The following is a 15,576-nucleotide window of genomic DNA, read 5'->3' as shown; positions in this document are numbered from 1 at the left end:
AAGGCCCAGTATGACCTACAGCCCTTACTCGTGATTCTCCCCAAGAGACTAATCAAACATCAGGAGTCACTAATATGAATCCATCTCCTTCCTGTCAACATTCTTGCCTATAAATTATGGCTTGTAAGGCTAAAATTGCTCATAATTCTATATAATTACCTTCTAGGGCATGAAAGCAGATGCTCAGAGGGGTTCTACATGCTTCATCAGAAAAAAAAAAAAAAAAAACCAAACCCAACCTGCCCTCAGGAAACAATTTGTCAGAAAAAGTCATAATTCCTTGACAGAAGGGCCCAAAAAGGTGCTTGGGTTCCAGCTCCAGTTGGAATGACTTCTAATAGTAACAATATCAGTTACTGAGTGCACACTGAAGGCCAGATCCTGAGATGAGCAGTTATAAGCATTACCTTACTTAAGTCTCAAAATGGTGCTGAGGAAGTTTATCCTTATTTCACATGATGAGAAAACTGAGGTTTGGAAAAGTGGAGTCGTTGGCCGTCGTTCATGGCTGATGAGATGGGGGACGGGGTGAGAACTCAGGCCCCCATCAGAGATGGCTGACTCGAGACACTCGGGCCCATCTGAGACACAGATTAACTCAGCCCACTCTGTGTTTGTGAAAACTTTTAAGTAAATGCCAATATATTTTTTAAATTAATTTATTTATTTTAATTGGAGGATAATTACAATACTGTGGTGATTTTTGCCATGTATTGACATGAATCAACCCTGGGTGTACATGTGTCCCCCTTATCCTGAAACCCCCCCTCCCACCTCCCTCCCCACCCCATCCCTCTGGGTTGTTCCAGAGCACCGGCTTTGAGTGCTCTGCTTCATGCATCAAACTTGCACTGGTCATCTATTTTACAAATGGTAATATACACTATATATCTTTTTAAATCCGTGCTGGGACTTCCCTCGGTGGTCCAGTGGTTAAGACTTTGCACCCTCCAATGCAGGGGGCACAGGTTTAATCCTTGGTCGGGGAACTAAGGTCCCTGAATGGCACACAGCATGCCTCCCCTGCCAAAATGCTCAAACTAAAAAAATTCAAATTCCCCACTCCTTGTGCAAACCACATCTGACTGAGCTGGAACGGAGGACCCAGTGCTCCTCTAGGACAAGACACGGGCTTGTCCAGTTTACCACCGTCCCCATCACTCTCAAGCATCCTGTGCTTGGGGTGCTTTGCTCATGTGACCCCTGCTGGGCCCAAGGGCATCTGGGTTGTTCCTAAGGATATGGCTATCTCCTGAAGAAGGCAGGAGAGGTCTCCCCACACAGCTTCTCTCAGCACTCTGGAGGACAACCAACCTGTTCAAGCTCTGAAATACTTGGGTGGCTTAGACGAGTCTGAGGTGCTTCGGCTCTGTTGACAAACCTGAGTGAGTTCAGGAAATCCCCCAACTCGAGGACCTGCAGGGTCCCCGATTAAGCACGACCATGCAAGCTTTAGATCACTGAAGGGGCTCTGTTCTTCAGCGGCCAAGTCGTTTACTTACTGTCATATCTGAAGGTGATGTTGTGCAGCCCGCTGTTTCTGCTGGCCGGCCCCACTCCCTGTGGGAAAACAGGAGAACATGAGGAGGAGTGAAGCCAATTTGCTTTTCCAACCCAGATCCCCATGGAGTCAAAACGCACACAAGATTGCAGAGACCCAGGGTCATGCCAGTCACCGAGCAACATCCATGCTTTTCATGGCTCCCCATCCCCGGTTCCCCCCACCCAACTCCCTCCAGCCCAGGAGGTTCCTAACTGCCAGGCCACGGGGATCAGGGGTACTCACTTCCCCTGAAACAATAGCAGCTGGCTGCTCTGTGTTTGGGGGTTAAATAATAATTCATTAACAGTAAAATTGGGAGAGAGTGACCATGAGCTGCCAGCTGGAGCCCTTCCAGTTGGATTCACTTTGAGCGCTGATTGGTTATAAAATTTGCCTACCAGACACTCTTGTCCAAAAGCCCTATTAAGCCACGACAGATAGGCGATTCCTAAAGTTTGAGGAAACAGGTTTTTCATTCCAAGAGCGGGAATGAGTGTGGGAATAAGCTGTTACTTTTAATGAGAAAATTCTTCACTGCCTCCATACCTATGCTTGGAGCATAGACGGTGGGTCATAAAAGAAAAAGAAAGGACTTTAAAAGGTCTACCTCCGACTCTCACTGATGTGGCCGCTAGCCATCTGCACTCCTAATAGCAGGGCTAACAGCTCCGCCAGACTTCCCACTTTAATTACAGCATCCACACGGGAGCCCCCGGCATCCTCCTGGTGGCCCCGCCTTTTCCTGACCCACCACTTATCCACCATGGGAAAGATCAGCTAAGACTCTGGTTTAACTGTTTCTGTAACCATCAGCAAGTGCATCATTCAGCATGAATTGCAGGATTCTTCCCCACACACAAAACGCTAATTCTTAGATGCTAACTGATGGGAAAATATTCTAACCACACAGCTACAATTTCCACCCGACAAGGAGGATGCTGGGGAAAACCATATGCTGGCAGTCTGGTATTTAACGGGCAGTTGTTACACTGAGACGCGATGTGCGGAACCCTTCTGACGGAGCCCGGGGTCTCAGGCCACAGTCCCAGCACATCCATATGGTACAGGCATGTTCACTCAGCTTATCCTGACGCCAGGCACACCCACTGAAACTGTATCCCTGGGCTCAGATAAACACAGACCTTGGGAAAGCACAGCTGTGCAGAAAGGGAGGGACACACCTCGTTCTAATTAAAATGAGGAAGAAATGGTTAACAGAAAATCTAAATCATCGTGGCACATTAGCTCCATGATCAGTTGGGGTTCCCCTCCCCTTCTTCCTGGTTAACCTTCCTTCTCCAGCTGTCCTCCTTCCATCCTCCCTTCCACGTATATACAAGATTCCAGAATTCCTCATCTGAGTTGAAGCACTTTGCAAAGTGTTAATACCTTACTCAAACCTTAAATGCCTTTATTACTGCTTAGGGACAGGCCCACAAGTCTGCAACTGGAGGATGCCCAAGCTACAGATGGCCACAACCAGAGCACCACGACCAGAAGGAGACCAGGAAGGAGAGGATACAGTACCTCCATGACACCTAGGTCTTAGGACCCCAGAGACACCCAAGCCATACACTTCGCCTCCCATGCAAAACCCCAGGACCAAAATTCACCTGGATTCCCTGGTGGCTCAGATGGTAAAGAATCTGCCTGCAATGCAGGATGCCAGGATTTGATCCTTGGGTTGGGAAGATCCCCTGGAGAAGGGAATGGCAACCCACTCCAGTATTCTTGCCTGGAGAATCCCATGGACAGGGGAGCCTGGAGGGCTATAGTCCATGGGGTCGCAAAGAGTCGGACATGAATGAGCGACTGACACACATCTATTATGAGTCAAACATTATGCGAGGTACAGAGGTAAATGAAAGTCATTATCCCTACCCTTGAGAGCAAAGTGGTTCATTCATTCAAAGAATGCAAATCACACATAGCACATACAGACAAATCTCAAATCACACCTTGACCCTCCAAGAACTCTCAGTATAGAAGGCATACAAGGTCTATGTAGCTATGGTAACAGGGCCATAAATAAGCATTCAGAGTATGAAATGTCACAAACAGTACGTCAGAAAGGATAAACCCAGGGTAAGAACACTGCGTACCAGAAGTTTAAAAGAGGGAAGAATAATTGGGCTAGAATGGAGGGGAAAGGGGAGTCTCAGGAGAGGGAAAGAAAAAAAATGTAATCCAGGCCAATGAAAGTACCGTAATCCTTCATCCTCTAGCTGGGACCAAGGGCAAACCACTTCACTCCACTGGGTCTGAGTCTCATCAAATTGTCTTTTTATTAAAAGACAATTCTTTCCTCTGAGATGGGAGTTTGAGGAGGGCCACAGGAAGCCATGCAGAGGAACCATTTTTCAAAAAGGAAATGCATTCCATTTAATAGCATGCCCTGAGGCGTGTAGGACTCTGATGACCAATCACATCAGCTTTTCATTTTGCTCTTGTTCTCCCTATATTTCTACTGCAACATGTTTTTAACAGATATTCATTGGGCACTTGCCATGAATGCACTATGGAAAGGAGACCAAGACAGCGAGAGGGGCTATATTCTGCATACAGGAACCAAAATCACCGTAAATAAGGGCTCTGTGATGTAGGTGAAGCTGCTCAGAGGCAGGCCCAGGAACCTGGCCTCAAAGGACAATGAGGCTTGCCTGTAGCATCCATTCACCACCAACTGAGCATTCCACCTTCATCCGAGCCCCAAACAACACTGGGCCAAGAACCAGTCCTAGGTCCTGACCTGGGGCAGGTGGCAGGGGGTAGGGCATGGCCTCTGGTCACCAAGGTGATCTCCTGACGTGCAAATCTGCCCTCATTCTGTTCCAAGCCCACCAATGGCTCCCTGCCCCACTTAGACCATTCCTGACGTGGCCCCTTACTACCCTGTCAATCATTCCCCTCCCCACCTCCCACCTTGTTCTGGGCCTACACGACTGCTCAGTATATGTTCAGGGGACACACATATTCCCTAAATGCCCTTCCCTTCACCCGGGGCCTGCTCCTCTGTGAGCTTCTCACCTTAGCCTAGTCCCTCTCATACTGTGTTCCTAACACATCAGCTTGCCTACAAACTTTTTTTTTTTAATATACTTATTTACTTACTTGTTTGTTTATTTGGTAGGTTCTGGGTCTTAGCTGCAGCATGTAGGATCTTTTAGTTGTGGCACGTGGGATATAGTTCCCTGACCAGGGATCGAACCCAAGCCTGCCGGCATTGGGAGCTTGGAGACTTGGCCACCAGACCACCAGGGAAGTCCCTGCCTGTGCACTTCACTTGATGGGAGCACAGTGATCCATCCCCACAATTTGACCAGCATAGCACTTCTCTGAATGCAGAGGCAAGGTGGTCATCCTAATTCCACAGAAGATCAGAGACCAAAAGACCATGTGATCAACCAAGGCTGATCGTGCGACCAAGAGACAGGTGCTCCTGTGTACGCTGTAAAGACTTTTCACAGTGGGACGTCGAGTACACAGCTTCTCAGCACATGCCTCAAACAGACACTCCACCAGGCTGTCCGCAGCTCACATCCAAGTAATGCTTCAGCTGCTCCAGAGTCCTAGGACCCACCTGAGAAGCAGTGTGCCCGGGCTGGCCCACAGCGCACTGGTTTTCTTTACAGTTGGTGGTAGACAGAAAACAACCACCCCTGCAACACATCTGCATACAAGCTCCAGAATCCATGAATACGTTACTTTACATAACAAAGTGAAAGTGAAGTCGCTCAGTTGTGTCCAACTCTTTGTGACCCCATGAACTGCAGCCCACCAGGCTTCTCCATCCATGGAATTTTCCAGGCATGAGTACTGGAGTGGGTTGCCATTTCCTTCTCCAGGGGATCTTCCCGACCCAGGGACTGAACCCGGGTCTCCCGCATTGCAGGCAGACGCTTTACCGTCTGAGCAACAAAGGGGCAATACAATTAAGTTTCAGGATCTTGAAATGTAGGGGAAAGGAGTCTGAATTATCCAGGTGGGCCTAATAATAATCACAAAGGTCCTTAGGAGAGGGAAACGGGATGGTCAGTCAGAGGAGACACGACAATGGACATAGAAGGCAGAGAGATGGTTTAAAGACGATTTAAAGATCTTATACTACTGCTTTGGAAGATGGAGGAAGAAGGGGTTAATAGGCTGAGGAATGCAGTTAGTTCAGTCACTAGATGCTGGAAAAGGCAAGGAATGGATTCTCCCCCCAGAGCCTCCAGATAGAGGCCACCGACACCTTGATTTCAGCCCCAGAAGATTCATTTTGGAGTTCTGATGTCAAGAGCTATAAGATAATAAGTTTGTGGTATTTTAAGTCACTAAGTTGGTGGTAACTTTTTAAAATTAATTTTTACTGGAGTATGCACGTGTGAACATACGTGCGTGCTCAGGCATGTCCAACTGCAATCCCATGGACTGTAGCCCACCAGGCTTCTCTATCTATGGAATTTTCCAGGCAAGATTGCTGGAGTGGGTTGTCATTTCCTTTTTCATACTGGAGTATAGCTGGGTTACACTGTTGTACGGTGGCAACTTTTTATTACAGCAGCGATTGAAAGCTAATTACTTACATAATTTCAACTGCCACAGGGATGAACTGCGTCTCAACGCCACACACACACACAGTTGTGCTGTCCTTCTCCCCCGCTGCTGACCGATCACTCTCATGCGCCCTCTCCCACCCCCGCTTCAGGCAGACGTGGAACACTGATCCACGAGCACGGCTGCTGCAGATTTTGCCATCCTACACAGACGCTTCTGTGTAGCGACGCTGGGGTTCATCTGGAGTAGAAGAGTGGTTGAGAGAGTGGGCTCTGGGATTGCCAGAGGTGTGTGCAGATCTCCTCACCTTGCAGCTGTGTGACCTTGGGCAAGCTTCTCAACCTTTCTGAGCTTCATTTCTCAGTGCTGTAAAGGGTTGGAATCAAGCTCCTGGGGAAGGATTGGTGTGAGGACCACGTGAGATGATTGATACGTGTCAAGTGCTCTGCACGGCACCTGATGAAACAGCTATTTCACAGGCAGCAATGGTTGTGTCATGATTCCTGAGAAGACTCCTGCCCTAATAAACACACTGAGAGCTATGCTACAAGGGGACACATGAGGTAGGCAGGGGATGCCCCCAGGAAGTGGCATTTCCAGGTACGATGTTTCCAGCAGTCAGACCTTGGGGGCACAGTGGGAGAAGCGGCAGCCGTGCAGGTCAGAGCGAGGTGGAAGAAGGCACCAACCAGCAGGCTGAGGACTGTGTTCTGCTGGTGCTTGTGGTGGGAACTGGGTGACCCAGAGACTCCATTCCTGCAAACTGCTCAAATGGGGAGAAACTCAAGGCAAAGTGACTAGGTCGGTCCCACTGTCAGCCCTTGCCCCTGACAATTATTAGCTTTCTGTCATAATGAATGCATGTATAACTGAGCCAGTTATACACCCAGGAACCCAGGAGGTCCTAGCTTGGTATGACAGAGGGGCCTTAAGGGCTTACAGTCAGGGCCTGCCGTTAGAGAACACAGAGAAGGCCACTCACAAAGCTGGTCAACAGCTTCAGAAGCTGTTTCTTCAGGAAACAATTCGGAGCTTTTACCTACTACATTTGTTTTGATATTTAATGAGCTGAAAATTAAGAATACTTGCTTGTTGCCTATTACTTAAAAATGCCAGCGCTGTGACCTCAGGGTGTCACATTCTTAATTAACCACCCCTACTTGCTGCACTAACAGCAGCTTTTAATTTGTTCCAATATGAGCTCAGGAGTAAAGCTGGGGCACCCTAGCTGGGCTGTGATCCCTCTATGCTAAGCAGAGAAAGAAGCAGCAAACGCAAAGAGAATGGAGAAAACAGCTTTTACTCTGGAAGCGGGAGGGGAAGGAACACCCTTAAGTGCTCGAAAGGAATAAAATTCAAAAGGCAAAAAACTACACCATGCTCCACCCAGATGGCAAAAAAAGGCACAGGCCTGGACACAAAATTCAGCCATGGGGCGGGATCCCATATAGAGCAGCCAGCATTGCCACCAGGGGCTGACAGCTGGCCAGTTTCCTGGGGGGCCCTGTGGGACTCTAGGCCTTTTGAAAACACCAACTTTCCAGAGCAACATTCCCATTCCAGCTCCAGAACAGCGTAAGTGCCACTTTGGAAAAACGCATTTTGAAAAGGACCATGCCGATTATAGTGCCCCCCTTCCAACGGAAAACAGGCCAAACGGTAAGGCCTAACGTGAGACTGCCTTCAAATCAACTGTGGTGAAGGAACTTTCAGAAAGTCACTGAAGTTTCAGTGAACTGAGATTAGGGGAAAGTTTGAATAAGAGCATTTGTCAGGAAGAACTGAAAGGATGTTTTTTTTTGGGGGGCACGATGTACGGCATACAGGATCTTAGTTCCCTGACCAGGGATTGAACCTGCACCCACCTGCATTGGGAGCGTGAAGTCTTAACCACTGGACTGCCAGGGAAGTCCCTGAAAAGATTTTTTTTTTTAAAGGCACACCAACCAAGTAACTACTTAAAATTATGCACAACTCAAACATCTTGTTGTACATAACGTGTCCTTCACCGTGAGTTTACAAGCCAGTCAATGAGATTAAAAAGATAGCAGACAGCTTTGTGAAGCTTAAAATGCACAAGGGGAGTGACATTTTTGCCTGTGACCAGTGGACATCACTGGGGCAAGAGGCAGAACATGGGGCCAATGTAGTTCATGCAGGTTCAGAGGGTTTCATAAATGAAGACAGATCCCACTTACTTGAGTTCAAACCTTCAGTTTAAAAAAAAAAACAACAAAAAGCAGCAAAGGCAGAGAAGCCCTAGGTGATGTAAGCCGAGGAGAATGCTGGCAAACCCAAAACACAAGGAGAGTAAATCACAAAGCCAGCTTGGGCCCGGATCTGTCTATCCAAGATATTCATGCCACATTCCCAGGAGCTGTTCTCTCCCACTCCCCATCTAGAAGCAACCAACTTCAGACACACGGGGTGCCAGCCAGCTGTCTGCTTTAGGGAGGTGAGGGCTCGGATGTCTAGTGGGGAACACACAAGCTCTGTGGGGGTAGAGCTGGTGGGTTCCCACCAGCAATTACCACGTCGGCCCAAAAAGACCCGGAGATCTTAAGCTAATTAGAGAGATTTGCTGGAGGAGGTAGGAAATAACTTCTCCACAGCATCGCCTGTGCACCAGACCAAAGCCGTAATCATGATTCATCTCTGACATGTTGCTAATCATTGCACACATGTTCCTAATTTCACGCTCCCCGAAGGAAAGCTGAAGGGACAATTGTTTCTGAGCTCTAACATGGAGCCAACCTATGCCAAGTTACCATGTGTCCTGCTTATCAAACTGAAAGCTCTAGTTTTCATCTGAGCGTCTTTTCACTCTTTCACCCTGCCTCCATGCCCGCCCTGGAAAAAGAAATCCATTCACTAAAGACAGAAGTGTGGGAAGGCATTTATATGCGTTGTTTCTCAGAAATTTTTCTTTTTTTATCTTTTTTTTTGCGATATCATTGACATATAATGCTGTGTAAGTTTAAACTGTACAAAGTGTTGACTTGATACATTTATTTATGTATTGCAGTACGGCAGCAACTTTTCTACATGGTGGTGGCCTAAATGGGATCTAATAAATTTTAATATAACCTTCCTTGCTGCAGACTTCATAATTTTCTCTTTACCTTGCCACTGGAACATGCAAATACAGTAAAAGCCCAGATATCAACACACACACACACACACACACACACACACACACACACACACACACGTGCATGCTGACTTTTTTCCTCGTGTTTAAAAACAAAACAAAACTCTGCAGCTGCCCTGGTTTTCACAAAGCAAAACCCCAAGTACTTTTTCCAATGAGTCTGTTAGGAATCTGGGCAGTGTGTTCTCTTGTGGCTGATACTCGCAAATAGACAGGATTGTTCCATTTTTCCAATTCTCCGAACGTTAAAAGCAAGCTATAAAACATGCCTCTGGACGAAGAGCCAAGCCTCTCCCCTCCACTTGCACACACCACTCCCATCCACGCAAATGAGAACCGCATGTTAAAGCAGCAGCATCCTTAAGGTAACCGTCAACATATCTGCAGTTTCAAAAGCACACATGGGCAACGCATCGACACATATAACCTGGTTTTCTGTAAATACTGGGTACGAGGGGGAAGCAAACACCAGCCACCCAAGCACACACCCGGCCAATCGGCTACAGGCTCGCTCTCACTTAGCTCGGAAAGGCGATTACAAAGACTTCACTCCAGAAGCCCAAGAAAAGTTTCTTCCTGCGAGGGCAAAATAGTGATTAGACAGCAGAGGAAAAAATTAAAGCTATAAACATGATTGTTATGCCTAAGCTCAGAGGAAATGTTCGGATCAAAACAAAACTACTAATAAAAAGCCTTAGGACCACACAGAGAGCGAGGACTGAATTCTGCTGACTTCAAATACAGTTTCCAAGGCCAGGGGATTGAGCCTCCAAATGCTGTATCACATCTGGAATTCTGCTTTTGCAGCACAGATGCCTGCAGAAATGGGGGACCGTGGCGTTGCCATGGGGACCCAGCCTCTTCCGGTGAGGCCAGTCCCCTGGATGCCCCACACATGTGCTTCCTTCAAGGTGGATTTCACATCTTCGGAAATTATGGAAGGCTGCCCTCTCAGGTTTTAGTGCTAATTGAAACATCACAGGCTGCTCTATAAAGCAAGGCGACCCCTTTTGTCGGCCTATTATTTCTGTCCACATGGTGGTCTTGGACAGAAAAACCTTAAAATAACAGCGGGAAGCAGCAAGTCAACATTATACCCCTTTCCATAAGTTACTTGTGGCTTTCCCTCCTTCACAGCCATCAAGCATCCTTTTTAAACTTTCCTGTCTCTGGCTGCAAAAATCCAAGGCAGTCCCCTGTGCTCTGGGCCACCTCCCATCATCTGCTTTCGGGAGGGACCAGGCTCAGGATCCAGGGCTGCTTGGCCGGTTGCCGGAAATGAGCCACTAAGGCCATCCCAGCAGTGCTCCTGCCATAGCAGGAGGTCTTCACTTTTAATTGCTGATGACCCCTTTGCTGTTAAGGAGAAAGTTTCTAGAGCCCCTAGGAGAAGCCTGTGAGAAACACTCCTCACCCTACTTCCCCCAGAAACATTCCTGGGGGAAACCTCGCCCCCACCCCCGAAACAACTCTGGGACATTCCCAGAGCTCTGGAGAGACCACTGAGCACTTTCCAGAGTCGTGTTTAGACAAAAAGAATTCAGAGACTCCACTTAGAAATGAGGGGGTGCATCTTGGCTTCCTCTTTCTCTGGGAAGCAACCCCCACATACAACTGACCCCTCTGGGTGTGGGCTCAGATATACACACGCCCCATAGGTGCTGGCAGGTGCTTCCCATCGTCCCTCATCTCCCTCCCTAGGGCCCCAACAGGCTCAGAACAGGGGTAAAGACCCTCATCTCTCTTCTCCCTGGGAGCACTCTTCCATCCATACTGACTCGAATGTCCTGAGCCAAAACTCCAGTGACCTTCCTAATACATATCTGCCTCTTTGCAAAGTCTGGCCTTTCTCAGATTTCACGGAGGAGAGGAAGAGAGTCAGCCCACCCAGAGGTGAAACAATAGTCACCAAGCCCCAAGAGCGGGTTGAGGGGACTCAGGCTTCCTGGTTCTCAGCCCTGTGACCTCCTGATCCAACACTTTCAACTAGCTTGTTAGATACCACATCCCAAAGTGTCCCTGAGATGCAGCCAGTGTGTGTGCATGCCTGTGTGTGCATGTGTGTGTGCTCTCTTGCGCGTGTGCCTGAACCCAGTCACACAGAAGAAAAAAAAGCACCAGGAAGTCAGCAGTGTGGCTCCAGGTGTTAACACTTAGCGCATCCTGCCCAGCCCCCACCAGCTTGAGGCTGGCCTCCTGGGAGCCGGACACAGCAATTAGGCCCTTCCCGGGCCGGGCGCCTTTGTCCCCTTGCTAACATCATTAGTGTCTGACTTCCTGTGCACAACGGGGGCCTCCCAGGGGGCAATCGCCGGCTGACCGGGGCAGGGCATTAGACTTCCTTTGTCAAAGACCCTCAAATGTTAACAAGCATGTGAACAAGCTTCTCCTCCGCCCACCACCTCAGTTGCTCCTCCAGCCCACCAAACACTCTGGGGGCAATTCTCAACAGTCTTGGTTCTCCCAACTGGGAGGAATCTTAGTTCCTGAGAACAGTATGAAATCTCCATGTCGATTTTCTAGAGTTGTTCCCCTACAGGCAGGCCACTCGAATTTGCTGAGTACCTGTTATTCACCCTGCATTAAGGAGGCTGAAAACGGATAAAGATGATAGTGCTCAGACAAAATGATAGAGGGACTGTCCGACCCCCAGCCTGCTGCCTGCCTAAGCACAGGTGTCCCATTCAAGCATGCTCAAAGGCTGAAGTGCAAGATGGTCTCAAGATGCAAGAATGTGCTGAAGGTTTGAGTAACATCCTGAGGCTTTCAAACACTAATCAGATCAGAAAAATGGGTAGGAGCAGGGAGTCTGAGTTGTTAGATAGCCTATCCTTCCCAACAGAATGCTCCAGCTTTTTATTTGGGGACACAGATGTCTGAGGATTTGGGGAGAGCTGTGGGTCCACGTATATGCATGTGAGTTCTTCAAGAGGTTTCAGGATTCCTGAAAGCCACCGAGGCTCTCACCTGCCTGCCTTATCGATAGCTTAACACCAGGTCCACAGAGGGAGCAGTTTAGAGACCCAGGGGGAAACTCTGGCAATTAAAAAACAAAAGTCAAATGAGGGAGGGAAGTGGTTAAATGTAAGATCTCAGTTTTAAATAAAACTCCAGATTAATGCCTCAACTGTTATCCTTTGTAGCCATTATTTGTTCCAACTGAGTAATTGAAGATTTTGTCAAAGACTCTGGGACTCATGAACTTAAAGTGGGAACTTAAAGTGGGAACGTAAAAGATAACCATTTCTGCTGTTAACCACCTGAACCCACGAAGAGCCTCTATCACTTTTAAGATCACAGGTGACAAGTCCCGTTTGCAGTCAAGTCCTTTCTAATGAGCAAAGTTTTTTTAAAAAACACAAACTACTGTGTGGTTAATTGTACTTATTCCTTTTCCCCCCTTTGGCTGAATGGAAAGGAACACACTCATAGAGTCCAGAAGAAGGAGAGAATGGCTGAGTTTCCCACTCCTGCTCAACTGCTCCTTCCTATCTTTGATATCTGTTGTCAACACACAAAATTAGGTTGGGTTTGGGACACGATCTCAAATATTTGCCGAAGAACCATTAGGGAGGATAATCTCAAACCCCAGTTTCCCAAAATGAAGACTAATCTACAATTTTGACTTCTTACTCCAGACATACCAAAACTTATTCGAGATTCAAAAGTTAGGTATCAGTAAAAACAGAGAAAGGAGACTGTCACCACCAAGATGCCAAGACCCCCACAAGTTGATTCTGATGAACCCTACAAGTTTCAAAGAGTAAATCAGTTCACCTTTGGTTCTGGTTTTTACCTTTTGCCAAACCAATTTCTAAATAATAGGTGAGCGGAAGGATATATTCAAACACTAATGATCCCTGCAACTTGAAGTCTCCCTACTTCTTGGATGGAAGCCAGTAGTCTGCCCTTAAACTATAAGCAATAAATCCAGAAGGCTCTCTTTCCCAGTTTTCCAATGATACCACATGGAATTCCCATTAAAATACTCCCATGCAAACACACACACAATGACATACCAATTAAATCATTGTGTGATTTAGGCCAGGAAACAATTGTGTTTGCCAAAAACTATTCAGCTTTGTTTTAATTTCCTTGAATGGCCAGAATGTCATTCTGAGAAGGAGGGCAAAGCATAAGGTAAAAAATGAGTATCAATGTCTCAGTTGATTTCAGACTTAAATAAATATTCCTTGTCGGTGAAGGTGAACACGCAGAGTTCCCAGGAATGAGAGGTCCCTGCCCCACCTCCCCAGGGACTCTTGGCAGACTGGTATGGAGGTAAATTACCCAATATGCGTGAGGCAGACCAGGCAAATAGCACAGCACTGGTGGAGTGGTGCTGTTGGTGGATCCTACTCCCCCAAGGGGGTGAGGCGCGCAAATGAAATACACAGCCTTCCTCCTTGACCCGTCAACAGAAAGAACTCGATGCATCCTATCCCCTTCATCAGCCTTCTGTGGAGAAGTGCTTCCAGAATCAAAGCAACATGGTGGAACAAAATTAGAAGCCTGTAGTGGCTTTTTATCATGAAGTGGGTTGTATCATGAAGTTAGGATGAAACAGACACTTACCAGAAAATAAATAAATAAATAAAAGAAGCAGTGATTAGGTATTTTTAAGAAAATAAAAAAGGGAGGTCTGAAGGTTTTGGCCAAAATGATTTCAAGCTGAGAATGAGCAGCTGGGTGGACATGAGGCCAAGCTGTCAGGCTCTGTGGGACATGGAGCCAGGTCAGCCATAGGAGGACCGAGGAAGCGGGGACACTGAGGAAGTCCCCTCCCCGCCAGGCCGGGTGGGACCAGGTACCAAGCCCTATCGGCTGCTTCCCCAACTGTCCACGAGGGGCGCAATACTCGGTGGTTCTCAAATAGAGAACCCTAGGCGTGGGTTTTCAAGTTTCTGGGAAAATAGCGGGCTTTTCTTTGAAAGGGGCTTTATTACTTTTGTAAATATAACAAGTTCAAGGCAAAAGAAACCTAAGTACAGAGAAGAATGTGACCATCTTCTCTAGTCAATACTATTGCACTGTATATTGGGTTGGCCAAAAAGTTTATTTGGGTTTTCCATCTTTTGGAAAAACTCAGACAAATACTTCAAAATTGCTAAGAGACTAGATCTTAAACGTTCTAATTACAGAAAAAAGAACTGATAATTTATGTAATGTGATAGAGGTGTCAGCTAAAGCTACTGTAAATCATACTACAATATAGATGTATCCAATCAACCTAAATGTACACAATGTTATCCCTTAAACTTACACAATGTTGTAGGTCAATATATGTGTATATCTCAGTAGAAAGAAAAGCGTCCCTAAAACTCCTCCCCTCCGCATCTCTTTGGAAACTCTTTCAAATGATCTCCCGTTGCACGTGTCACAAGGACTCTAACTTAAGCAGGATCCTAATACACACACCATTTATTATGATAAATATCTACTAGCTAATGTAGCGGAGAAGGCACTGGCACCCCACTCCAGCACCCTTGCCTGGAAAATCCCGTGGACGGAGGAGCCTGGTGGGCTGCAGTCCCTGGGGCCGTGAAGAGTCAGACACGGCTGCAGCGCCTCAGCAGCAGCAGCTAACGCAGCTCTTCTAGCTGCTGTAGCTCCTACTGGGAGAGCCATGTGGGCAAAACAGCGAAAAGGTCCGAAGGAGGCGAGAATTAAGGCCACTGGCGAATTTCTAAGCGTTCAGCCAGCTCTAATTAGCAAAAGTAGCGGGCCCTTTCACCTGTTCTGAACGCAGTTGTGTATATGGAAAAGGCAACAAGGCAGATCCATGGAGAAGGCAACACACACGTTAATACTTCGGTAGGCTGCCTGTTGGTGGGTACCCTAAATGTTGCTCTGTAGGGTAACCAAATTACCATGATTTATGCTGTATGTTTAAAAGAAAATTACACAAATTTAGGAGATTTTATGATTAGTTGGCCGGTCTCATGTGAATAACAGAACTGTGTAAAATTAAAAGGGAAATGGGCAAATCCAGGAAGCGGCTGACAACAGCTTTATCCTGCACGGTAATCACATTACAGTGGCTCGGAAACCTCTGAGCGCCAACTCTTCAGAGCCCGGGTGGCTGGGGGGAGACCACTGTGGGCGGATTCTCCAGAGCAAGCTGAGGAGATAAAATAATTCACCAATAAAAACTGTATACTCCATTTTGTGATTAGAATCACAACACACGTGTAGCATGAAGGAGGAAAAAGGATCTTGCCTCAAAAACTTAGCTGGTGCCCCAGAATTTATCAGCAGATACCTTGAGGGCTAGAGATATACTTTACACTGGGAAGGTCCTTTTGAGTGATGGAGAACAATGCTCCTCCAGGAGTTTACCATC

At 47.2% G+C, this 15,576-nt stretch overlaps 1 protein-coding gene across 1 annotated transcript in view; it reads right to left on the bottom strand.

Moving 5' to 3' along the window:
• Positions 1-15,576, bottom strand: part of IL17RD (interleukin 17 receptor D) — a 59,512-nt gene that overhangs the window by 18,693 nt on the left and 25,243 nt on the right. Inside the window, exon 2 of the mRNA XM_068983148.1 lies at positions 1,503-1,560. Coding sequence (XP_068839249.1) covers positions 1,503-1,560 — 58 coding nt within the window. The remainder of the gene's footprint in view (positions 1-1,502; positions 1,561-15,576) is intronic.

The sequence above is a fragment of the Capricornis sumatraensis genome, chromosome 10 (genome assembly GCF_032405125.1).
Source record: "Capricornis sumatraensis isolate serow.1 chromosome 10, serow.2, whole genome shotgun sequence".
Taxonomy (NCBI): domain Eukaryota; kingdom Metazoa; phylum Chordata; class Mammalia; order Artiodactyla; family Bovidae; genus Capricornis; species Capricornis sumatraensis.
The sequence above is the reverse complement of the archived record's forward strand: the minus strand, read 5'-3'. Positions and strand labels throughout refer to the sequence as shown.